Raw genomic sequence first — 24,971 nt, 5'->3', positions numbered from 1 at the left:
CAGAAACGCTAGTGTGAAACTAGCCTAAAATAAATAAATAAAAGTGGAAATCAGCTTGTCCATGACTGCTTCATGCTGCCCTCAAACAAGACCTGAAAAGTTACTGTTTAATCTGCAGCATGCCATTTTATACTTTTTTTTTCTTAATATAGATTTATTTCAATGAGCAGAATGAAATTCAATGTGAATCTGCAGAAAAAAAGTAAACACAACAAAATGTTGATTTAATGCATGCAGATTTTGCTGCAAATCAGCAATAGGATCTGCAAAGAATCTTCTGCTGCAAATGAGTAATCATCTCACGAAAATCAATAATATCTGGTAATGGACATTTTAGGGTACTGCAGCTCTGCTTTCACTGAAGTGACTGAGACTGTACCTCATTAAGGGTATGTGCACACGTAGTTTTTAGTCTCTGCGGATTTTGTAGAGAAAACCGCAGGAAATCCGCAGGACAAAGTGCTGCGGTTTTTCTGCGGTTTATCTGCGGATTATCTGCGTTTTTTCCGCGGTTTTGCCCTGCGGTTTTACACCTCATAATGGATGAGGTGTAAAACCGCAGCGTTTCTGCACCAAACAATTGACATGCTGCGGATTGTAAACCGCAGCAAAACCGCGCGGAAAAAAACGCAGCATGTGCACAGCTTTTTTTTATTTCCATAGGAAATAAAGGTACTGTACAACGCAGCAAAATCTGCTGCGTTTCTGCAGAGCCAAAAACGCTGCGGAAACGCAGCAGAATCCGCAGCGTGTGCACATACCCTAATGGGACTTCTGTTGGCTCTTGATCTAGAGATCTGTGCTAGCACCAGCTGCCAGACATTGACTTTGCACTCTAAACTTTTGTAGTATTCTTAGTAGTGCTTTCATTTTACCTTTCCAGGCAAAACAGTGCCAACCGATGGTGATACAGTGATGGGAGAGTCTTCAGGCAACTGGAATTGAAAAGAAGTGGGCCCAACTGGTGCAATCTCCCCCTTGCCGATCCTTGGTACGGGATGAGTGAACTCATTACAACTAGTATGTGAATTGACAACATATATGGTTGCAGTGGACGTGTCATTTAAAGCTGTGGCTGAGAACTGAACCAAGGAATGAGATAGCTCCAGAGGTGGATGGACACCAATGGCTTTACAGGAAATCTTGAACTGTCTGAGAAAAAAAAGGAAACTAAGGATTAGCATATTGCAAGGGTTTAAGACACAAAATTATCCTTGGGTCAGAATTTAAAAGAGTAATGATATATGATAACAACTAAATCAGAGACCTCCACTGATCACCAGAATGGGTTAACTCTTCCCCTTCTTTGAATAAGAAACACTTAAGTGGCAATGCTTTTATGTGCAAAACTGCTAAACATTTTTCTGCTATGTTAAAGAGACTTTTGTTTTGAACTTTGCTGGGTCACTGCACAGTGTGGACCCTTCTGCACTACATATGATTAGAGAATGTGGGCAGTGTGAACTGAGGTATACCCCAAAGAGTGCTGCATGTCAGTAAGCAAGCCTGCAATGCTACAGCTCTCAAGCCGGCTGGAAAAATGTAGGCGCTTTTGAAACAGGTGGTCCTTGTTCAGGAGCAGGAGCTACTGTTCCAGCAGCAGCAAGAGGCGCTGCAGTTTCAGCAACAGCAGAAGCAAGAGGCGCTGCAGTTGCAGTGGTAGCAGCAGGAGCTACTGTTCCAGCAGCAGCAAGAGGCGCTGCAGTTCCAGCAGCAGCAGCAGCAAGAGGCACTGCAGTTGCAGCTGCAGGAGCATCAGCTGTGTAAAGAGGAGACCCCTAAGGTGAGGGGCGAACAGCTGTGTAAAGAAGAGATCCCTAAGGTAAGGGGCGATGAGAGGGTGTTCCAGTGGTCCTTTGCAGAGACTTGACCCGCCAAGTCTCAGGCGTATGACCTATTGCAGTTGGTGGAGAAATGGCTCCAGCTGGAGGCTTTAACCCCGGTCCAGATGATAGAGAGGGTGGTGGTCGACCGGCTGGTGAGGGCTCTGCCGGCCGCCATGCAGCGTTTGGTGGGGCAAGGGGAACTGGGCACTCTGGACCAGCTGATAAGTTTGATTGAGGAGTATACAGCCACTCAGGATTTTGTACAGGAGCAGGAGAAAAGTCCACAAACCTCTGTTGGGGCTAACCAGGCCAGAGCCTGTGATGAGCGGGTAACCCGAAGTGGGGGTGACAAAGGTCTCATTTCCCCTAAAGCAGCTTTAAGGTCTAGTCGTGCTGCCGTTATTAAGTGTTGGCGGTGTCAAAGGCCCGAACATGTGGCTGTCAACTGCCCTCTGACATCTGAACCCATGGACTGCGGGTATTCTCCCCGTGTGCCTATGTATGCCCAGTCAATCTGTACCGCCACGACGGGCCCTGCTGGCGGCGATCCGCAGCAGTGCAGGGTACTCAACGGGTGCCAAACGGATGCTCTCCTGGACTCGGGGAGCATAGTGACTTTGGTCCATGGGTTCCTTGTTGCCAGGGACAACCCCGAAGGAAGGAAAGTGGAGGTGATGGGTATCCATGGGGAACTCCGAGAGTACCTGACCACGGAGGTTATTTTTTCCACACCATGTGGAGACATATTAAATATGTGGTGGGAGTAGTGAAGTCTCTTCCATATGGGACTGTGTTAGGAAGAGACTTGTCCCTCTGGGAGACCAGGGTTAACCCTCCCAAGGTAAATGCTATTCCGGGCACAGAACCCGAAGATCCCAAGTCAGGGATACCTGCAATAGGGGTCGCCAACCTAGGGACAGAGTGGAACCCCGATAGGCTTCCCCTAGAGGTAATGGTAGAAGAGGTAAAGGCTGTTGTTCTGGGTGCAGAACCCGAGGATCCTAAGTCAGGGGGATACCTGCCATAGGGGTTGCCAACCCAGGGACAGAGTGTAACGCTGATAGGCTTCCCCTAGAAGCAGGAGAGGTCGAGGAGACCCCACGGAACACCGAGCTGGAAAGGTCCACTGGTAAGTTCGAGACAGTCCAGTTCCAGGGACCCACGCACAAAGGCAAAAATAAAAAGAAAGCCTGGAGGAACCGAGAGTTTATGGTCGCAGAGGCGACTAGGGACATACACACGAGGAACCCACTGGCACCGGCCAAGGATGTGGCCAGGGGTCGGGGTAAAATCGATAGAGCTCTCACTAGACAGCAGCATTGGGAGGCTGGGGTTCGGGTGTGACTTGGTATGGATGTATGTCCGGAGTTGCCAGGGCGGACCTCGGCGTTTCAACATAATGTAGTCACCGAGGCATGGGTAAGGGTACAGAGGAAACGGTACCAAGGGTCCAAAGGCAGGTACTTATGTAATAGGATGAACTGCGGGGTTAGTGAACCCCAAATAAACAAGGTCGAGACCACCCAAAACTGGCCCAAATCTACTGTTAGTCACTTAACAATGTATGGAGGAGAAATGCGAAGGGGAGGGATGCTTGCGACAACCGATGGTTCCTGTCCCTACTTTGGTTTCTCAGTACAGTGTCAGGCGGGGGTGTCACAGGGTCATGCGGATGCCCTGTCACGTGCCTATGTGGGGTGACAAGTGTTCAACCCCACAGGTTTGAACAGAGGGGGACGGGGTATGTGAGGCAGTGACCAGTGTTACATGTTGGGGTCGCTGTGTGTTACCCCCAGGATGTGCACGGAGGCGTATTGAGGCCATAGGATTGCATTGCAGTCAGAGGTGTAGCTGTGGTTGCAATGCAGAATAAAAGTGAATATAGGTCTTGTGTTGTGAGTTCATTTTCCCTTTCACCGTCGATGTCTGATGAACTCCCTCTTCTGGTGAAGGAAGGTAGTGAGGCTGATTACCAAACACCTGATCTGGTAGATGATGACTGGGTAACAGGAACTTCTGACTGGATATAAGGCAGCCGACGCCCTTCTGAGTCGCTGGTGATTTCTCTGCTGGATTCTTGGAGACCAGTCTGATTCCTGCTTCCCAAAGATAAGTTTTTGCTCTGCTATTGAACTTATTAGTTTTGTTTTGTTTTCCTTGTTTTTTGGAGTTCAGCCATACCCGGTCGGGGGTGTGCTGAGTTCCATTTTTGTCTCTGATCAGTTTGTCTCTTTGCTCTGTCTTCAGAATTTACCAGAGTGCTGATATAGTCATTTTGAAGTCCTAGCGACTTCAGGACCTGTTTTTCCTATCAGACGGTTGGGATATTTTTTGGTAGGGTTTTTTACGGATTGCAGACAGCAGCTTTTCTATCCTGTCTTTTTTAGTTAGCTTGGGCCCCATCGTTTGCTCAACCTATCTTTCTATCTGTTAGTGTTTTCATCTTGCTTCACCGTCATTATATGTTGGGGGCTGCCTATTGCTTTGGGGTCTGCTCTGGGGCAGTTTAGATTTCCCCTTTCTTTCTTTAGGCCTATTTAGTTCTCCGGCTGTGATCGAGGGGTCTAGGGCATCGTAGGAACCCCCCACGGCTACTCTTAGTTGTTGTGGATAGGATCAGGGGTCTGCAATGCGATAGCTACCAACCTCTCCGGTTTTCTGGACTTAGCTTGTATTTTTGTTTTTTCCTCCTTCGGTGACTCATTCATAACAGAATCACCAGCCATACCGCAGATCCTAGGGTACTCAATAGCAGGAAATAATTGTAAAAAAAAAGTTTGTCAAAAAAATTTTTTTTTTGTGTATATTTTTTCCTCTATGTCTCTGAGGCCGTAGGGGGAATTTTTTTTTCTTTCTCAATGGAGATGAAGCAATTGTCTGATCGTGTGGAGCAGCTCACTGCTGAAGTGCGGGGAATTTCCGCCTATCTTGCTCATTCACATGCTGCTGAACCAAAGATCCCTACTCCTGATGTGTTTTTTGGGGATCAGTCTAAATTTTTGAATTTTAAGAATAATTGTAAATTATTTTTTGCCTTGAAGCCTAACTCGTCGGGGAGCTCCGCGCAAGTTAAAATTGTCATCTCTTTGCTGCGCGGCGATCCCCAGGATTGGGCGTTTTCTTTGAAACCTGATGATCCTATTCTTACTAATGTGAACGCATTTTTTCAAGCCTTGGGGTTGTTGTATGATGAACCTAATGCTATTGAACAGACTGAAAAGGCCCTGTTGGCATTGAGCCAGGGTCGGGATTCTGCAGAGTTGTACTGTCAAAAATTCCAAAAGTGGGCGGTCCTTACTACCTGGAATGATGGTGCCTTGGCAGCTCTCTTTCGGAAGGGTTTGTCAGAAACCATAAAAGATACTATGGTGGGATTTCCTGTTCCCTCTGGTCTTGACGATTCTATGTCATTAGCCATTCAGGTTGATCAGCGTTTGAGTGAACGCAAAACCGCATGAGAGGTGTTGCCACCTGTTGAACAAATGTCTAAACCTATGCAATGTTATAGAGTTTTGTCTAGGGCGCAACGTCAGGAGTTCAGAAGGCATAATAAGCTGTGTTTCTTCTTGTGATGCCTCGCATATTATTTCTGTCTGTCCTAAACGAGAGAAACGTTTTGCACACACATTTGCAGTGGGTGGTGTTCAACTTAAGTTTCTTCTGGCAATTACTCTGATCTGCTCCCTGTCCACATTTTCCGCTAAGGCTTTTGTGGATTCGTGAGCAGCTCTGAACCTGATGGACTTGGATTTTGCTAAACGTTGTGGATTTCCTATGACACCTCTGCGGACGCCTATCCCTTTGAGGGGTATTGATGCTACTCCTTTGGCGAAGAATAAACCTCAGTTTTGGACCCAGGTGGTAATGCGGGTCGCCCCAGACCATCAAGAGAATTGCAGATTTTTGGTGTTGCATAATTTGCATGATACCATTGTTCTGGGGTTTCCCTGGTTGCAAATCCATAATCCAGTTTTGGATTGGAAATCTGTGTCTGTGGTGAGTTGGGGTTGTCGGTGTGCCCTTAGTGATGCTCCTGTTTTCTCCACCTCTCCCCAGTCGCATGATGTTCCTGACTATTTGGCTGATTTTTATGATGTATTTAGTGAGAATGAGTCTGCGTCTTTGCCTCCTCATAGGAGTTATGACTGTGCAATTGAGCTGAGCCCTGGGTGTAAATTTCCCAAGGGTTGACTTTTCAATTTATCTGTACCCGAGCACGAAGCTATGCGATCCTATATTAAGGAGTCGTTGGAGAAGGGTCATATTAGACCATCCTCTTCACCCTTAGGTGCTGGGTATTTTTTCGTGGCTAAGAAAGATGGGTCATTAAGGCCTTGTATTAACTATCGTTCCCTCAACAAAATTACTGTTAAATATCAGTATCCATTACCCCTGATTTCTGATCTATTCTCCAGAGTTAAAGGTGCTTGCTGGTTTACAAAGCTTGACCTCAGGGGGGCGTATAATCTTATTCGCATTAAGCATGGGGATGAATGGAAGACGGCGTTTAATACTCCGGAGGGACATTTTGAGTACCTGGTGATGCCTTTTGGGCTCACTAATGCCCCTTCTGTCTTCCAGTGCTTCAAGAATGATATTTTCCGAGACTTGGTGGATAAATTTTTGATCATGTATCTGGATGATATTTTGATCTTTTCCAAGGATTGGGACTCTCATGTGGAACATGTTCGGACTGTGTTCCGGTTTTTGAGGGAGAATTCCCTGTATGTCAAGGGATCGAAATGCCTTTTTGGTGTACAGAGGATTTCATTTTTGGGATTTATTTTGTCTCCGTCAACTATTGAAATGGACCCGGCCAAGGTACAGGCCATTTATGATTGGGTTCAGCCGACTTCTTTGAAGGCCCTCCAGAAGTTTTTGGGTTTTGCTAATTTTTATCGTAAATTTATAGCTAATTTTTCTGGTATTGCCAAACCATTGACTGATTTGACTAAGAAGGGTGCTGATGTGCAGAATAGCTACCAACCTCTCCGGTTTTCTGGACTTAGCTTGTATTTTTGTTTTTTCCTCCTTCGGTGACTCATTCATAACAGTCTTGGACATGCTAGTTGTCCAAGGTAGATTTAAGGAAAACCTGCTCTAGGCTTTTGTGTTTTTGAAGCAGACTACAGGATGGTTGTGGTGCAGTCCGTTTCATTCCTGGCCCGGGTTTTCGATGTGGCCCATGGCCACAGATTCCAGTTGAAAACCCTGCAATAAAGTGTTTGGGTGTGTCAGTGTTAGTCTGGTACTTGCAAGAGTGCAGAGCAGAAGGCTCTGCAGAGCTCCACGTGTGTGAGGCAACACAGGCAAGTGGAGCCAAACAGCCAAGGGAGATGAAAGGCCTGGCACCCGCAGCGTACATGGCGGTGCAGTCACCCGCGGCAACAGGGCTCGAAGGTAGACTGTCCTGTGCCCGGATGTGATCCGGAGGTGGTCTGTCTTGTGCCCGACTATAAACCGGAGGTGGACTGGCATGCTTATTGACTGCAATCCAGAGGATATGGTTGCTAGCTGCGATCTGGAGGATATTGTGTGCTGTGTTTTGCTGTGAGTTGAACATTAAAGAGACTTCTGTTTTGAACTTTGCTGGGTCACTGCCTCATCACTGCATAGTGTGGACACCGCTGCACTACACTTGGTAAAAAAAAAATAAAAAAAGAAAACACACAGGCATGGTTTTTCGGCAGATCACACCCAGTTTGCTTAAACTGCACAAACAGTGGAAAAAATAAGCATTTATTCTACATGGAAACATGGCATGTGAATCAAAATAAGATGCAAAAATCACTTGTAAAAAAAAAACCATGATATTTACGATGCTCTTCACAAGACAAAAAAAACTTTGAAAAAAACTCTGCTTGAAAAAAGCCTTAAGACATCAAGACGGATGATTTCAGGGGAAGAGGAGGGTCAAGCCTGTTGAATTTCAATAAGTAATCCTTCTGTTCTGTGTGAGATAAGTTGCTGTCAGATGAATCTGGCAATGGCTCTGTTAGGGCTTGTTCATTCGCTGCGTTCTTTCTGCGCGTTTTTCAGGGGTAAAAATCACTGGACTTTACAGTGCCAGAGACCTGAATGAGATGTCTGAAATCTCAGACACATGCTGCTTATTTTTTTCTTTGTGGATTTGCACCATAATTTATTTTTCAAGTTTGCAGCAAGACTTTTCAGAGATTTTGCAGCTTTTTTCATCCATTCAAAATAATGGCAAAAAAACATAAAAAAGCAGAGTTTTTTCTACAAACACTCTGGTTTTTGGTTTTGAAAGAGATAGCTTTTGGTCGAACAATCGTTTGGCTGACAACTATGTCTATGGGAGACTTTAATCTTGTAATTCTACATAATCATGTCATTCAGTTCTGGAAACCTTAATTTTTCAAAATCTCCAGATTAATTAGCACACTACTGCAACAAAGAAAATAGGAAAGGAGAGTTAACTCGATGCAATCGGGCTCAATATTTCAGGTCATAAGAAAGTCACAAAGCAGCCAGGAACATATGAAGAACATCTTGTAAATGACTATAATACCATTTACGTATATGAATTTCCAATTAACCATAATGAGTACAATTCTCTTTTACAACAACATTCGAAAAAAATAACAGTTTCCACTTACCTATTAATAGCCGATTTGCAAATGAGGTCAAAATTATATTCTCCAGCTTTTGGTGCCTTCAATATTATATCCAGTGTAATTGTTTCCAAGGGAAGGAGAGTTCCAAAGCCATCATTTGGCTGTATATCTACATACTATAAATCAAAAGAAAGATCAATCTGACAAATGCAATCTGCCGCCTTTATCATCTGCCAGCCAAATACACCTACTTGTCAATTTTCCATACATATATGAAAACATGTAAGCCAAGTTATTATAATTTTTAAAGCAATATTTGAGTTACCATAAAACATTTTGCTCTGGAAAGCTCTCAGAGCAAAAGCTGAATGTAATTGTAAGGGCACATTTGCCCAACATATTTCAAGATGTACAAGCTTGAATTCACAGTACATATTTTAGTGCTGGAAGTGTGGTGCAACTGCACATGGGCCTAGGAGGTAAACGGGCCTACTTCCACCTACAAAGCAGCACGGAGCTTCTGTCAGACACCCATAAACAGTGCTGTATGATGAGCTATTGGACTACAAAGATCTCATATACTACCGTTCTTTCACAGGGTCCTTCTTCAATCTGTGCCTGTTCAAAGTTTGGTGAGCTCATATATGCTAACATTTTCTAAGTGTACTACAATGAATTAGACTAGAAATGAAATAGAAGGGAACTGAAGGTAAATGGATACATAGAAACAGTAAACAATGTTTCTGTTCATTGTGCACACTGTAAAGCGCTGCGGGATATGTTAGCGCTATATAAAAATATTATTATTATTATTATTTCCACTCTCGCCCCCACTTCCTTCACTTCCTACTAACCCCTCTAATCCCTACACCTGGTAATGAAATGATCATCTCTCCTTCCATTCTCCCCATCCATCTCATATCCTCGTCAGAACTGTTTCTCAACATAAAATCTTCTGTCTCCAAACACAGACAGTCACCTCATGCCCTCTTCTGCTCCCACTTACTAACACTTTCTCTGCTCCTACTCATTGCCGGTGAGATCTCTCCAAATCCTGGTCCTCCTCATCACATCCCCACAGTCACTTCTATCTCCCATCCATGATCTATCACAAATTACAGTAACCTTTCTAACCTTATTTCATGTCTACCCTCCGTTACTCTCCCTTCTTTTGAGGTGCATTCTGTGTGCATCTACTCTCCTTCCAACTGGCTGTCATTTACCACTCTCCAAGGCCAGCCACCACCTTTTTTGACCTCTTCACTACCAGGCTACTTAATTTCCTGTCTGCTGACATTCCCACTATGATCATGGGTGACTTCAACATCCCCACTGACAATTTCCTCTCACCTGTCTCTAAAGGCCCCTTTACATTTAGCGATGCACCAGCGATACGACCCGGTCAGGATCGCTGGTGCATCGCTAAATGGTCGCTAGTGAGCTGCCAAACAGGCAGATCTCACTAGCGATGTAGCGACGCACAAGCGGTCGTTACTTACCTTTCACATGCAGCGATGAAGACGTCCTCCCACCCGCATCCACGCGTCGCTCGTCGTTGCCAGCAGGAAGCCCAGCAGGAAGCGCCCGACGAGAAATGGACCCGGCCGATCTCGCGACAGACAGCAGGGGAGCCGGTCGGAGGTAAATATCACACATAGCGATATCGCTAGCAATATCGCTGTTGCGTCACAAAATCGGTGACGCTTTAGCGATATTGCTATGTGTAAAACCCCCTTAAGTTGCTATCTCTCACTTCCTCCTTTGGTTTCGCTCAATGGTCTTCCACAGCTACTCACAAAGATGGCCACATAACGGACCTCATCTTCACCTGCCTCTGTTCCCTATCCAACATCACTAACTCACCTCTCCCTCTGTCTGACCATAACGTACTCACATTCTCTTCCCACTCCTCTCCAGATTCAAAATCCCCACCCCACAAACTTGCACACCCTAGTAGAAATCTCAAGCACCTTCATTTACACTCACTTTCTGAGTCCCTTCTCCCTCTTGCAGACACAGGTTCCTTACACAACAGATGCTGCTGCCGCTTTAGGTAACACCACAACAGCTGCAGCTCTCGAATCGTTCACCCCTATCACACATACCAAAGCTTGCACAATCAACAGGTAACCATGGCACACCAGCCTGACTATAAAACTGAGGTAGGCTTCCAGGGTTGCTGAGCGGAGAAGAAAAGACCTCACTCCAATGATCACTTCATCACAATCAAACAGTCCCTCTTCACTTTCAAGTCCATACTCACTGCAACAAAACAAAGGTACGTCTCTTGTCTTCTATCTCCGCCCTCTCAGCTCAGCTGGTCATTTCCTCATTCTTCAAGTAAAAGATTGATATCAGACAAAGCTTTGGCCTACAGTCCCCACAGCCTCGCCTCATAACTATTCAACCTTCCTCCTCCAAAACCAGATTTTCCATTATTACAGAAGAGCAGTGTCATGATCCATGCTGGATCATGACTGATAAAAAGCACAGGTAACCTTTTTTTTCTCAAGCTGTGCTTAAGTTCGGTTTTTGCCCCCGGTGGCCATTAGGATTATTGCACGGTGGTGTCTTTTGTTATAAGTTTGCCCCCGGTGGTGGTGAGCGTCATTGCACTCTGGTTTCTTTAGTTAAGTGCACATGATTATAATGCAGGTGTGATTGCTCTGGCTCTGCTATAAAAGAGTTACAGGTGTTGCAATCAGTGTTGGTGATTGTAATGGGGTCTACCAAGCTGGGGTACCTCTTTCAGTACCACCCCGTGTTTTTGGAGGTCCGCTCTGCGTTGGCTGGAGTCTGAATGAATGACGCTGGCTGGAATCCCTTGTTTACATGGGCGCATATAAAAGATCACTGCTTCTCCACGTATTTCCAGTCTGACAACACTTTACTCACAGGACACAGAATATATCACACAGATACAGAGGGCCGGCCAATAGAAAAGCGGCAGGCCAGACATGCATTACAAAAGCCGCAGGTGGCTGGAGCCTGCCGATGTTTACTGTGGAAATTACAAAGGTGGGGGGGAGGGCGGACAAAAGGGGAATGCTGATGCATTAGGGACATGCATTTCACATAGAACCTATTATCCATACATATAACTGCACAACATATTCTGGGTGCAAAGTGGTTCTGTAACACGGCTCCTCTTTTCAGCGACGTGATCGGCATACAGTCTGATCCTTAACGGATCGGTTTGGGGATGACCGAAGTTTATGGGGTTGGTACAAGTTCTGTTTGTCGACTTAGTCCATCGGCGTTACCATTTTGTTTGCCGGGTCTGTGGTGGATGGTGAAGTCCAGGGGTTGTAGGGCTAAACTCCACCGCAGCAATCTGGCGTTGTCTCCGGACACCCGATTAAGCCAGACTAGGGGATTATGGTCCGTTAGGAGGGAAAACTGTCGTCCATACAAATATGGTTGCAACTTCTTGAGTGCCCATACTACCGCCAGGCACTCCTTCTCGATGGCCGCATAGCTTACTTCACGGGGCAGTAGTTTCCGACTCAGGTAAGCTACCGTGTGTTCTTGGCCGTCCGGCCCGACTTGGCTCAGTACTGCCCCCAATCCAAACATAGAAGCGTCTGTGTGAACCACGAAACGTTTAGTTGGATTGGGTGCGGCGAATACAGGGGTATTGATGAGGGCGTCCTTTAGTTGGCGGAAGGCTTCCTCACACTCTGAGGTTGAGGTTACCTGGCGGGGTTGGTTCTTACGGGTCAAATCAGTGAGGGGCTTGGCTACGCTGCTGTAATTGGGAACGAATTTCCTGTAATACCCCGCTGTCCCTAGAAACGCCATGACCTGGGTTTCAGTGCGTGGGATGGGCCATTTGGCTATGGTCTCAATCTTGGCTGGTTCTGGTCGCTGTTTCCCACTTCCCACCCAATGCCCTAAATACTGAACCTCTGCTTTGCCCACGTGACACTTGTTTGGGTTCAGGGTGATTCCGGCCTGGTGGATCCTGTCCAATATTGTCTCTAGGTGATTTAGATGCTCTTCCCATGTCGCACTGTAGATGGCGATGTCGTCCAGGTAGGCACAAGCACAGTCCTGGAGACCATCCAGAAGCTGGTCAGCCAGCCTTTGGAAGGTCGCCGAGGCATTCTTCATCCCGAATGGCATAACTCGAAACTGGAATAAGCCGAAAGGGGTGACAAATGCTGACTTGGGAATAGCGTCAGGACTAAGGGGAATCTGCCAGTAGCCTTTGCATAGATCGATGGTGGTCAAATACTTTGCCCCCGCCAGCCGGTCTAACAACTCATCCACACGCGGCATGGGGTGTGCATCCGTCACTGTTTTCTCATTGCGCTTACGATAGTCTACACAAAACCGTGCAGTCCCATCCTTCTTGGGCACTAACACTACGGGGGATGCCCAGGGACTATCTGACTCTTCAATGACCCCTAAACGCAACATCTCTTGTATCTCTTGTCGCATCCCCTCTCGTACAGACTCAGGGACGCGGAAGGGGTTTTGTCACAGGGGGGTCTGATCCTGGGTCTCAACCTTGTGTCTCTCTGAAAACATCCTCTGTCGCAGCCTCAACAACGCCTCCGCCTGCTGTCTCTCCCAGGGGCCTAGGTCTTCACCCAAGTGTACCTGGTCCCATGTTTTAGACTGAGTCCTTTCCCCTAAGACATCCGGCAAGGGAAGTCTGGCTAAATCCTCTGCTTCAGGTGCACAGATGGCCACTACCTCTTCAGGGCGCTCCCGGTAGGGCTTCAGCATATTCACGTGGAACATGCGGATAACCCTGGGGTCGTCACAATCGGTGACATTATAGGTTGTGTCGGCTATTTTCCCCACTACCTGGTAGGGCCCCTGCCATGCAGCTTGAAACTTATTCTGCTTAGTGGGCTCTAACACCAGGACCTTCTGTCCTATTTCCAAAGTGCGTTCTCTGGCCCTCCGATCGTACCATATGCGCTGGCGCCGCTGGGTCGCCTGCATGTTCTCACGTACAGCCTGAGTCAGCTCCTGTAGGCGGTCCCGGAATTCCAGCACATAGGGTACAATAGGTACCCCTTCTATGAGGCCCTCCCCTTCCCAGTGTTCCAGCACTAAGTCTAGGGGTCCCCTTACCCGTCTCCTGTATACCAGCTCGAACGGGGAGAACCCCGTGGATTCTTGGGGCACCTCCCGATAGGCAAACAGGAGGTGTGGCAAGAATTTCTCCCAGTCCCTGTAGGTCCTGGTAAAAGTTCCAATGAGCTGTTTTAATGTCCCGTTAAAGCGTTCACACAACCCATTGGTTTGCGGGTGGTACGGGGCGCTTCTAACGGACTTTACGCCGCACAGCTTCCACAGTTGGTTGGTCACCTCTGCTGTAAACTGGGTACCCTGGTCCGAGATAATCTCCCGGGGAAATCCAACCCGTGAGAAAACCTGGAGCAGGGCGGCCGCCACCGTCTCTGCCAGTTTGTTAGGTAACGCAACCGCCTCTGGATACCGTGTGGCATAATCTACCACTGTCAATATATACTTTTTCCCGGACGGACTGGGTTTGGCTAATGGCCCTATCAGATCGACCGCTACTCGGCTCCACAATGGGGAGGGGGTGTAATTTGGCCTTGCATCGATCCCCCCTCTTGCCAATGCGCTGACAACTGTCACAGGTCTGGCAGTACTGACGAACATCATAGGTTACCCCTGGCCAAAAAAAGTTTTGTGTCAGACGATGCCTGGTGCGACTGACGCCGAAGTGCCCGGCCAAGGGTATATCATGAGAGATTCGCAGTAGCTCCTGCCTATACTTCTTGGGAACTACCAGCTGTTGTTTTATAGTGGGGCTCATCCCTGTGTGGTGCTGCACTGTGATCCGGTAGAGGAGTCCCTGCTTCCATACAAACTGTTCCCCTTCCAGTACTCCTCTCCCCTCCTGTGCCTTCCCACGGTATCCCTCTAATGAAGGATCCTCAAGTAACTCCCTCTTAAATTCATCTGGGGTGGCCCAAGAAATGTGTCTGGCTATGGGAATACATGCAGGGCTGGGATGTCTTACCTGGGCCTCCTCTGAGTGTGATTCCGCCTCCGCAGCTCGAGCTTGTCTCCGGGTGGTCACAGGATAGGTCTCAGCCAGAGGGGCCACCGAGAATGCAGACAACATGGGCCCCAAGTCATTTCCCAGCAAGACGTCTGCAGGTAAATCCTCCATCAAGCCGACCTCAACAAGGCCATCCCCGACTCCCCAGTTCAGGTGAATCCTGGCAGTGGGTAGTCGATGTATAGCTCCCCCTGCTACATGGACTGCCGCTGTCCGGTCCATCTTCTCTTGGTCCCTGACGAGATGAGGCTTCACAAGGGTGAAAGTTGCTCCGGAATCTCTTAGTCCCTGCATCGGTCTCATGTGCATCGGTCAACAATACAGCGCACTTTGCACAAGGAGAAGCTGTGTGGGAGAGTGATGCGAAAGAAGCCGTTTCTGCAAGCACGCCACAAACAGAGTCGCCTGAGGTATGCAAAAGCACATTTGGACAAGCCAGTTACATTTTGGAAGAAGGTCCTGTGGACTGATGAAACAAAGATTGAGTTGTTTGGTCATACAAAAAGGCGTTATGCATGCGCTGTATTGTTGACCGATGCACAGTGACACCATCTGCAGCAAGATGATGCTGCAGGTCTTTGGAGGTGGTCTGTGGATTGTCCTTGACTGTTCTCACCATTCTTCTTCTCTGCCTTTCTGATAGTTTTCTTGGCCTGCCACTTCTGAGCTTAACAAGAACTGTACCTGTGTTCTTCCATTTCCTTACTATGTTCCTCACAGTGGAAACTGACAGGTTAAATCTCTGAGACAACTTTTTGTATCCTTCCCCTGAAAAGCTATGCTGAATAATCTTTGTTTTCAGATCATTTGAGAGTTGTTTTGAGGAGCCCATGATGCCACTCTTCATAGGAGAATCAAATAGGAGAACTACTTGCAAGTGGCCACCTTAAATACCTTTTCTCATGATTTGATACACCTGGCTATGAAGTTCAAAGCTCAATGAGGTTACAAAACCAATTTAGTGCTTCAGGAAGTCAGTAAAAAGTAGTTAGGAGTGTTCAAATCAAGAAAATGATAAGGGTGCCCATACTTTTGCACCGGTCAAATTTTGTTTAAATGCAGATTGCACATTTTCTGTTAGTACAATAAACCTCATTTGAATCCAGAAATATAACTGAGTCCATCAGTTATTAGATATATGAAACTGAAATAGCTGTTGCAAAAACCAAAACTGTTATAAAGAAAAAAGGTTAACATTAATAGGGGTGCCCAAACTTTTACATATGACTGTACGTTCCCATTAACCCACACGACCTGTCGATGCTGTTGTCGATTATCTGCACGAGCTGCCTGCACAGGGTCTACTTCATGCAGCACTTCCTCCATCTCTTCCACCCCTTGGTTAGTCGTAGCCCCCAATGCCGGGTCAGCTTCACCTTGGTAGCAGTGTACAGCAGCCCGGCTGAAGGTAGCTGTTCCCGCCTTTGGCCACTGGGTATGCTGAGTCCAGTTGGGGCATTGTCTTTGCCGCTGGCCCAGCTGACGGCAGGTGTGGCATCGCGCCCCAGGGGAACTGTGGTAGGCCGGGTTTCTAGCTGGTCCCCCTACAATCTTCCGTGGTTTGGGGCCCTCCAGGTCCATGGGCGGGCCCCTAGTGACCACCTTTGATCCGGAGAACTGCGGCCTCCTGGCATCATGATGTTCATCGGCCAGACGAGCGACTTCCTCAAGAGTCTTTGTCCGCCTGTCCCGAAGCCATTCCTGTGTCTCTGGGTTTAGTCCATTAAAGAATCGTTCTAACAGGAAGAGCTGGAGAACGTCCTCCTTAGTGGTTGCTTGGCTCCCTTGTACCCACTGTAGCAGTGGCCGCCGTAATTTACAGGCCCATTCAGCGTGGGTATCGGTTACGCGTTTTATAAGTCCGCAGAACTTTTGGCGGTAGACCTCTGGTGTCAGCGCATACCGGGCCTAGATCACTTCTTTGATCCGCTCATAGTCCATACAGTCCTCATCAGGTACCGTGCGATAGGCGTCTGCTGCCCGGCCTGTCAGCTTGCTGGCCAGAATCTGAACCCGTTCCTCCGGCTTCACTTGATGAAGGGCACACTGCCGCTCAAAGTCCTGCAGAAAGCCATCAATGTCTTCCTCTGCCTCCCCCAACTCTCGGAAGGCATTATACTGGATCTTTTTGTGGCTTACTGTTGAAGGTACCTGGTCGAAGGCCAGAGCTCCCCTTGCTCGCTGACTCTCCTCTATCCGCTCTGCCATCTCCATCTTGGCCAGCTCCACTTTGGTCCGCTCTGCCATCTCCATCTTGGCTAGCTCTATCCTGGTCCGCTCGGCCATCTTTTCCTTCAGATCAGTACGCACATCAGCCATCACCTCTCGTATGATCTCTACTGCAGGGTTTAGGCCATAGAACGCCAGTCTGTTCTTTACCTCCCTCTGGAATTCGGTCTCCTCCACGTTCACATTGGGGGTGCTGCACTGTCGTGTTCCATGATGGCTGTTATCAAAATCGCTTTTGTTTTGTTGCTGGCGATCAACCCTCGGGCTTCCACCAGATCTTTTAATGTAGTCCTCTTTAACTTCTGGTAGTTATTTTCCATTCATTCCTTTCCTCCTGTAGAAGGGGTATCAAATCCCGCTGTCTGCCACCAGTGTAACGGGGTCTACCAAGCTGGGGTACCTCTTTCAGTACCACCCCGTGTTTTTGGAGGTCCGCTCTGCGTTGGTTGGAGTCTGAATGAATGACGCTGGCTGGAATCCCTTGTTTACATGGGCGCATATAAAAGATCACTGCTTCTCCACGTATTTCCAGTCTGACAACACTTTACTCACAGGACACAGAATATATCACACAGATACAGAGGGCCGGCCAATAGAAAAGCGGCAGGCCAGACATGCATTACAAAAGCCGCAGGTGGCCGGAGCCTGCCGATGTTTACTGTGGAAATTACAAAGGTGGGGGGAGGGCGGACCAAAGGGGAATGCTGATGCATTAGGAACATGCATCTCACATAGAACCTATTATTCATACATATAACTGCACAACATATTCTGGGTGCTAAGTGGTTCTGTAACACGTAACAGTGATAGTGTTCATTTCAACCATCCTTGGTGGAGGAAGGAGCTGGAGAGCATTCCTTGCAGCACTGTTTTAGCCCTGGTGTGGAAGGAGTCATAGGGGATTTCCTTGTAGCTCTGACAGAGCTTGGTGGCAGCTATCCAGGAGGAGAGCTGCATTCTGGTGGTGGACTCTGTTGCCAGGAGCAAGAGCAACAGAGTAAAGCTAAGTGGTGTTTCCCTGTTTGTGTTTTTCCTTAGTGTGTATTAGTACAGCGGTGGGGCCAGTGCCTGCGCCACCCAGCTCCCTAGCAAGGGATAGGTGTAGGGTGTGCTAGGGTGACAGGTTCCTGATCGGCGCCCGGTGCGGAACCAGCATAGGGAACGTTAGGAGCGTTAGGGACACTGACCCAGGGGAGTGCAGGAGGTCTCCACGTCTCCTTTCCCTATCGCAGGGCCCACCGTTGTAACTGTTTCCCCTTCCCCCGTGTCTTGTTGTTTTAGTTACCGACCTGCGGGTCGTGTCACTCAGGACGGGTCCACGTGACAATATGAAGGTCCTGGAGTGGCCTAGCCAGTCTCCAGATCTCAACCCCATAGAAAACCTTTGGAGGGATTTGCAAGTCTGTGTTGCCCAGCGACAGGCCCAAAACATCACTGCTCTTGAGGAGATCTGCAACCCTAACCCATCTCTTCAACCAATCAAGAACATCTGGTGTCTTGCCCTCAAGCTTCAAATATACCTCAATCACACTCATCCTCAAAAAGACCTCTTTTTACCCATTCTCTGTGTTTAGCTATTGCCACATATCACGTCTCCCCTATGCCTCAAAACTACTGAAGCACTTCAATCTCGAACTGTCCTCCCACCTCTCCTCCTGCTCCCTCTTTGACCGCTTAAAATCTGGCTTCTGACTGCATCATTCCATTTAAACTACCCTAACCACCAAATCCATGGAACACTACTCTGTCCTCTGTCCTCCTGGAACTGTCTTCTGCCTTCGACACAGTGGACCATCTCCTCTCTCTTACTACAGATTCTCTCATTTCTAAGCATCAGACTTGACTCTATCTTGGATCTTTTCATACCTAACAGACAGTACATTTAGCGTCTCCCAATCACCCACCACCTCCTCTTTTCGCCCCCTATCTGTCGGTGTCCTCAAAGATTCAGTTCTACGATCCCTGCTCTTTTCCATATACACCTTCCGCCTGGGACAGCTCATAGTCTCACGGCTTTCAGTATCATCTCTATGTTGATGATGCACAAATCTATCTCTCAGGACCTGATATCACTTCCTTAAAAACCAGAATCCCACAATATCTGTCCACTATTTCATCCCTCTTCTCTGCTAGATTTCTTCAACTTAACATGGAGAAAACAGAATTCATCATTTTTCCCCATGTCTTACTCAACCCTACCAACCGACAATGGATGCTTACTCTCCCCAGTCCCGCAAGCTCGCTGCCTCGGAGTAACCTTTAACTCTGATCTTTCCTTTAAATCACATGACCAAGCCTTTTCCACTTCCTGCCAACTCCAGCTCAAAAATACTTCCAGGATCTGTACATTCCTTAATCAAGAATCTGCAAAAACACGAGTCCATGGCCTCATAATCTCCTGCCTCAACTACTGCAGCCTCCTGCTCTGTGGCATCCCTTCTAACACTCTCGCACCCTTCCAATCGATCCTAAACTCTGCTCTAATCCAACTGTCTATTCCCCGGCCTCTCCTCTCTGTCAATCACTTCACTGGCTCCCAATTGCCCAGAAACTTCAGTTTGAAACCCTATCCTTGGCATACAAAGCTATCCACAACCCGTCTCCTTCATAGAGATGTGTATGAATGAGTCACCGTGGAGGAAAAAACAAAAAGCCAGCTAAGCCCAGAAAACCGGAAAGGTTGGTAACTAGCGGATTGCAGACCCCTGATCCTATCCACAACAACTAGCAGTAGCCGTGGAGCGTGCCTACGGTGGTCCTAGACGCCTCGTCATGGCCGGAGAACTAAATAAGCCTAAAGAAAGGGAAAATCTAAACTGCCCCAGAGCAGACCCCAAAGCAATAGACAACCCCCAACATGTATTGTCGGTGAACCAAGATGAAAACACAGACACAGGTAGAAAGATAGGCTGAGCAAACGATGGGGCCCTCGCTAACTAGAAAGGACAGGAAAGAAAAGCTGCTGTCTGCAATCACACAAAAAACCCTGCCAAAAAGAATGTCCAATACGTCTGATAGAAAATGCCCTGAAGTCGCTAGACTTCAAATCACTGTATCAGCACTCCGGTATATTCTGAAGACAGAGCAAAAGAGATCAACTGATCAGAGACAAAATGGGGATTCAGCCCAGTCCCAGCCAGGGCTGGCTGAACACAAAAACTAAGTAAACCAGGCAAAAACTCATATGAACAATAGCAGAGAAAATTTAGCTTTAGGAAGGCAGGAACCAAACTGGAAACCAGGAGCCACAGTCAGGAAAAATCACCAGCAAGAAACTAGGGAGTCGGCTGCCTTAAATCCGATCAGAAACTCCTGATGTCCAATCGCAGCCCTCTTCCTCAGGTGGCCGATCTCTGCCATTTAGATCAGCTTTATTACCTCCCTTCACCAACAGAGGGAGTCCAGATAGAGAACTCACTACTCCTCTGTCAGCACAGCCAGCTCCATAACCCTCACCAGAAGCCAGAGGCAAACCTGAAATTGAGCTCACAACAGATGTGACCTAGTCTCCCAGTACTTACATGCATGCAATCACCAATCCGCACAAGATTACCTCTACTCACCTCTTATCTTCTCTTCCTACAATCGCATACAAGATTTCTCCTGTGCACCCCCCCTACTGTGGAATGCTCCACCTCAACATATCAGACTCTCACCTACCTTGGAAACTTTCAAGAGGAACCTAAAGACCTACCTCTTCTGACAAGCTTACATCCTAAAGTAACCACCAAACCGCTCTACGACCAGCTCTACTCCCACCTACTATATCCTCATCCATCCCTTGCAGACTGTGAGCCCTCAAGGGCACAGTCCTCTCTCTCCTGTGCAAGTCGGTGACTTGTTTTATTAAAAATTATAGCACTTGTGTTAGCGTGTCCGCTAGGCGAGGCAAGACTCCAGGAGTGGACCCTCTGGACCGTGGCACCGAGGGGTCCCCGGGTGAACAGCAAGGTGAACCTGACCCCTATACAGGGACTGTTAGGAGTAGGCCCAGGGGTTCGGATGCCACGGTAGCCGGTACCAAGAGGGACGGCTCGGAGAGACTGGAGTAGGACTGGCGATGGTAATAAGAGCACAAGACGAAGTAAGGCACAGGACTGGAGTAGGACGACTGGGAGCCGGTACGGACAGCAGGACGGAGCAAGGACACAGGAGCGGAGTAGGACAACTGGAAGCAAGTACGGACAGCAGGACGGAGCAAGGACACCGGACCGGAGTAGGACAACTGGAAGCTGGTACGGACAGCAGGACGGAGCAAGGACACAGGACCGGAGTAGGACAACTGGAAGAGAGAGGGCAACAGGGTCAGGAAGGTGATCGAAGAAGACAGACAGGGAGCCTAGCGTGCGGAAGTTAACACAACGGTCAGGCGCCTCACTAATCGGAGGACGGCCTGAAATACCCAGGGAACGTCCCCCATTGGTCCGGCGGTGCTTCCGGGTCAGGGCACCGCCGGAGCATAAGGAGACGCAGGGAGGCGCGGCCGCAGCCTATGGCGCATGCGCAGGGCCTATAGTGACGTCACCGGCCGCGGGCCGGTCAGAGGAGGATGTCGCGGCCGATGGGAGGAGGAGAGTGGCTGCGGCGCTGGAGCGGGCCGGTAAGTATGTGAGGGCACGGCGGAGGGTGTGACGGGGGCCGTGACAGTACCCTCCCCATTAAGCCGCCCCCTACTGCGATTGGCAAAAAATCTCCTGAGAATGCGGTTCCCAGGACCTCTCCTCAGGACCAAAACCCTTCCAGTCAATAAGGAAAAAGGTCCGCCCTCTGACTCTTTTCATGGCGAGAATAGCTCTTACCTCGAAGGTGTTGTTGGAGCCAACCGGCCGAGGAGCGGAACAGAGTGAGGGGTGGAACTGATTTAGCACCACTGGTTTCAGGAGAGAGACGTGGAAGGTGTTCGGGATTCGAAGCAAAGCAGGCAACCTCAACTTGTAGGCGACTTCATTGACACGTTCCATGATCTCCAAGGGACCGATGTACCGGGGACCCAGTTTGTAAGAGGGTAATTTTAGCCGGATATACTTGGATGCGAGCCAGACTTTATCCCCGATGTGAAACGGCGGAGGATCCAATCTTCTCTTGTCTGCGTGATTCTTCATCAGTTCACTGGCTTTCTTGAGTGCCGTGTTGGTCTCGGACTAGATCTCAGAAAATTCTTGGGACAAGGAGTTGGCTGCAGGTACCTCGGAAGCTGGAGCTACAGGGAGAGGGACACCGGGATGTCTACCGAAGACCACAAAGAATGGCGACTTGGTCGAGGATTCGCCGGTATGATTGTTGTAGGCGAACTCTGCCCAGGGAAGCAGGACAACCCAGTCGTTCTGGTGGGCGTTGGAAAAATGACGTAGATATCCAGTCAATGTCTGGTTAGTTCGCTCTACTTGCCCGTTGGTCTGCGGACGGTAGGCAGATGAGAAATCCAGGGATATATCCAAAAGTCTGCAAAGTGCTCTCCAAAGCTTGGAGGTAAACTGGACTCCTCGGTCAGATACAATACGTCGAGGTAGGCCGTGAAGCCTAAACATTTGGTGGATGAAGATCTTAGCTAGTCCGGGCGCGGAGGTGAGTCCACTCAGACGGATAAAATGTGCCATTTTGGAAAAGCGGTCCACTACCACTAAAATCACCGTACAACCGGATGAGCGGGGCAAATCGGTGATAAAGTCCATGGCAATGTTTTCCCAAGGTACCGTAGGAACTGGCAAAGGAAGCAGCAAGCCAGGCGGAGGCCGACGTGGTACCTTATTCCTTGCGCAGGAAGGACAAGAGGCAACGAAATCCGATACATCTCGGCGAAGAGTTGGCCACCAATAGTGCCGAGAAATGAGAGCGAAAGTCTTCTGAGTTCCGGCATGGCCTGCCAGTCTGGAGGAATGCCCCCAAAGTAGAAGTTTTCTTTTGGCATTCTCTGGCACGAGAGTCTTGCCTGGGGGTGGAGAAAGCAGATTCACCGGAGCCACGGTGATAATCCTCGTGGATTCGATGATGTGAGATAGTTCCTCCCCAACCTTGGACGGCTGGAAGACTCTGGATAAGGCATCGGCTTTGGTGTTCTTGTCCCTAGGGTAAAAATGGAGCTCAAAATCAAAGCGCGCGAAAAACAGGAACCACCTGGCCTGCCGAGGATTGAGTCTCTGGGCGGACTGAAGGTAAGCCAGGTTCCTGTGGTCCGAATAGATGACAAATGAATGGACAGCCCCCTCCAGAAGGTGACGCCACTCCTCCAATGCCAATTTGATGGCCAAGAGTTCACGGTCGCCAATCGAATAGTTGCACTCAGATGGGGAGAAGGCTTTGGAGAAGAATCCACAAGGGCGTAGGCGACCCGAGGCGGTTTTCTGAGAAAGTACAGCCCCGGCACCTGTTAAGGATGCATCCACTTCTAGCACAAAGGGTTTGTTGTTCTCAGGTCGGCACAACACAGGAGCCGTGGAAAATGCCCGTCTTAGTGTCTGGAAGGCCTCATCAGCCTCCGGGGTCCAAGAATTCGAATTCGTCCCCTTACGGGTAAGGGCGGAGATTGGCTTGGTGAGTGAAGAAAAATGCGGGATAAATTGCCTATAATAATTGGCGAATCCGAGAAACCGTTGGATAGCTCTTATGCCGACTGGGCGGGGCGACTTGAGAATGGCGGACAGTTTCTCGGGATCCATCTGCAGTCTGGCATCGGAGATAATGTAGCCCAGAAACGGTAGCGAGGTTTGCTCTAACAGACATTTCTCCATTTTAGTGTACAAACGATTCTCCCGAAGACGCTGAAGAACCAGGTGGACAGTCCTCCTATGAGACGAAAGGTCTGGAGAGAAGAAAAGGATGTCATCCAAGTACACAACCACACAGTTCAAAAAGTCCCAGAAGATCTCTTTGACGAACTCCTGAAACACTGCGGGAGCATTGCACAGGCCAAAGGGCATAACCAGGTACTCATAGTGACTGTCACGGGTGTTAAAAGCGGTCTTCCATTCATCGCCTGCACGGATGCGGATAAGATTGTAGGCTCCTCTAAGATCCAACTTGGAGAAAATCTGCGCCCCTCTGAGATGATCAAACAGTTCCGGGATGAGTGGAAGGGGGTACCGGTTCTTAATAGTGATGTCGCTCAAGCCCCTGTAGTCAATGCACGGGCGCAGAGAACCGTCCTTTTTGACGAAGAAGAAACCAGCTCCTGCGGGAGAGGAGGACTTCCATATAAATCCTTTGGCGAGGTTCTCCCGGACGTACTCGGACATGGCTAAAGTCTCTGCGGGAGACAGTGGGTAGATCCTACCCCTAGGAGGGGTGGAACCGGGGATTAGCTTGATTGGGCAGTCGAAAGACCGGTGCGGAGGAAGGATCTCCGCCTCCTTCTTATCAAAGACGTCTGCGTAGGACCAATAGGCTGAGGGAAGCCCCGAGAGCTCCGAAGGTGGGCGTGCGGGAGCAGCAAGACGAATAGGGTTCAAGCACCAGCCCTGACACGAGGGTCCCCAGCGCAGTACTTCCCCGTACGACCAGTCGAGGACTGGCTGATGAGTCCGTAGCCATGGAAGGCCAAGCAGAATTGCGTGAGACAAATCAGGCAGCACGTAGAAGGCCACTCTTTCACGGTGGAGAGCGCCAACTTGCAAATCAACCTCCTTGGTAACCATGGTGATGGGTTCCTGCAGCAGTTTGCCGTCAACCGAAGCAATCAGTCGAGAATTCTTTAGGGTAACCACGGGAATTCGGTACTTGTCCACCGCTTCACGCCGGATGAAGTTACCTGCTGAGCCCGAATCCACGTAGGCCACCTCAGGGCCACGTCCCTGCCCCGAAAACAAAAGAACAGACATCGTGAGGGGTTGAAAGGAATCATTAACACCTAGGGAGGCCTCTCTTACCTGGCCTAGGTGGAAGAGTTTCACGGTCTCTCAGGACAAGAACGGATGAAATGCGAGGCTCCTCCACAATAGAGACATAGGCCTTGCGCCCGCCTCTCTCTTTGACGTGACTCAGCCAACCTGACACGATCAACCTGCATGGGTTCGGGAGGAGGAGTGAGGGCGGACCCAGTTGGTCGTGGACTAAAGGACCAATTCGTGGATGGGATTGGTCTGGTGGGTCTCCTGTCTCTAGCTGACTCCCGCGCGCGCTCCTGAAACCGGAGGTCAATGCGGGTGGCCAGGGAGATGAGGTCCTCGAGACTGGTGGGAGTATCCCAACCCGCCAACTCATCATTTTTCCTGTCCGATAACCCACGCCAAAATGCTCCTACCAGTGCCGCATTATTCCAACCCAATTCCGAAGACAGTGTGCGGAACCGGATGG

General features: G+C 48.8%; 1 protein-coding gene across 1 annotated transcript in view; it reads right to left on the bottom strand.

Moving 5' to 3' along the window:
• Positions 1 to 24,971, bottom strand: part of CFAP74 (cilia and flagella associated protein 74) — a 269,418-nt gene that overhangs the window by 79,673 nt on the left and 164,774 nt on the right. The window contains exons 25-26 of the mRNA XM_073585414.1: positions 8,447 to 8,580; positions 876 to 1,152 (exon numbers count right to left, since the gene is read on the bottom strand). Coding sequence (XP_073441515.1) covers positions 876 to 1,152; positions 8,447 to 8,580 — 411 coding nt within the window. The remainder of the gene's footprint in view (positions 1 to 875; positions 1,153 to 8,446; positions 8,581 to 24,971) is intronic.

Source organism: Dendrobates tinctorius, unplaced genomic scaffold (genome assembly GCF_039654945.1).
Source record: "Dendrobates tinctorius isolate UK_male_01 unplaced genomic scaffold, ASM3965494v1 ptg000086l, whole genome shotgun sequence".
Taxonomy (NCBI): Eukaryota; Metazoa; Chordata; class Amphibia; order Anura; family Dendrobatidae; genus Dendrobates; species Dendrobates tinctorius.
Note: the sequence above shows the minus strand (reverse complement) of the source record. Positions and strands in the feature narration are given on the sequence as shown.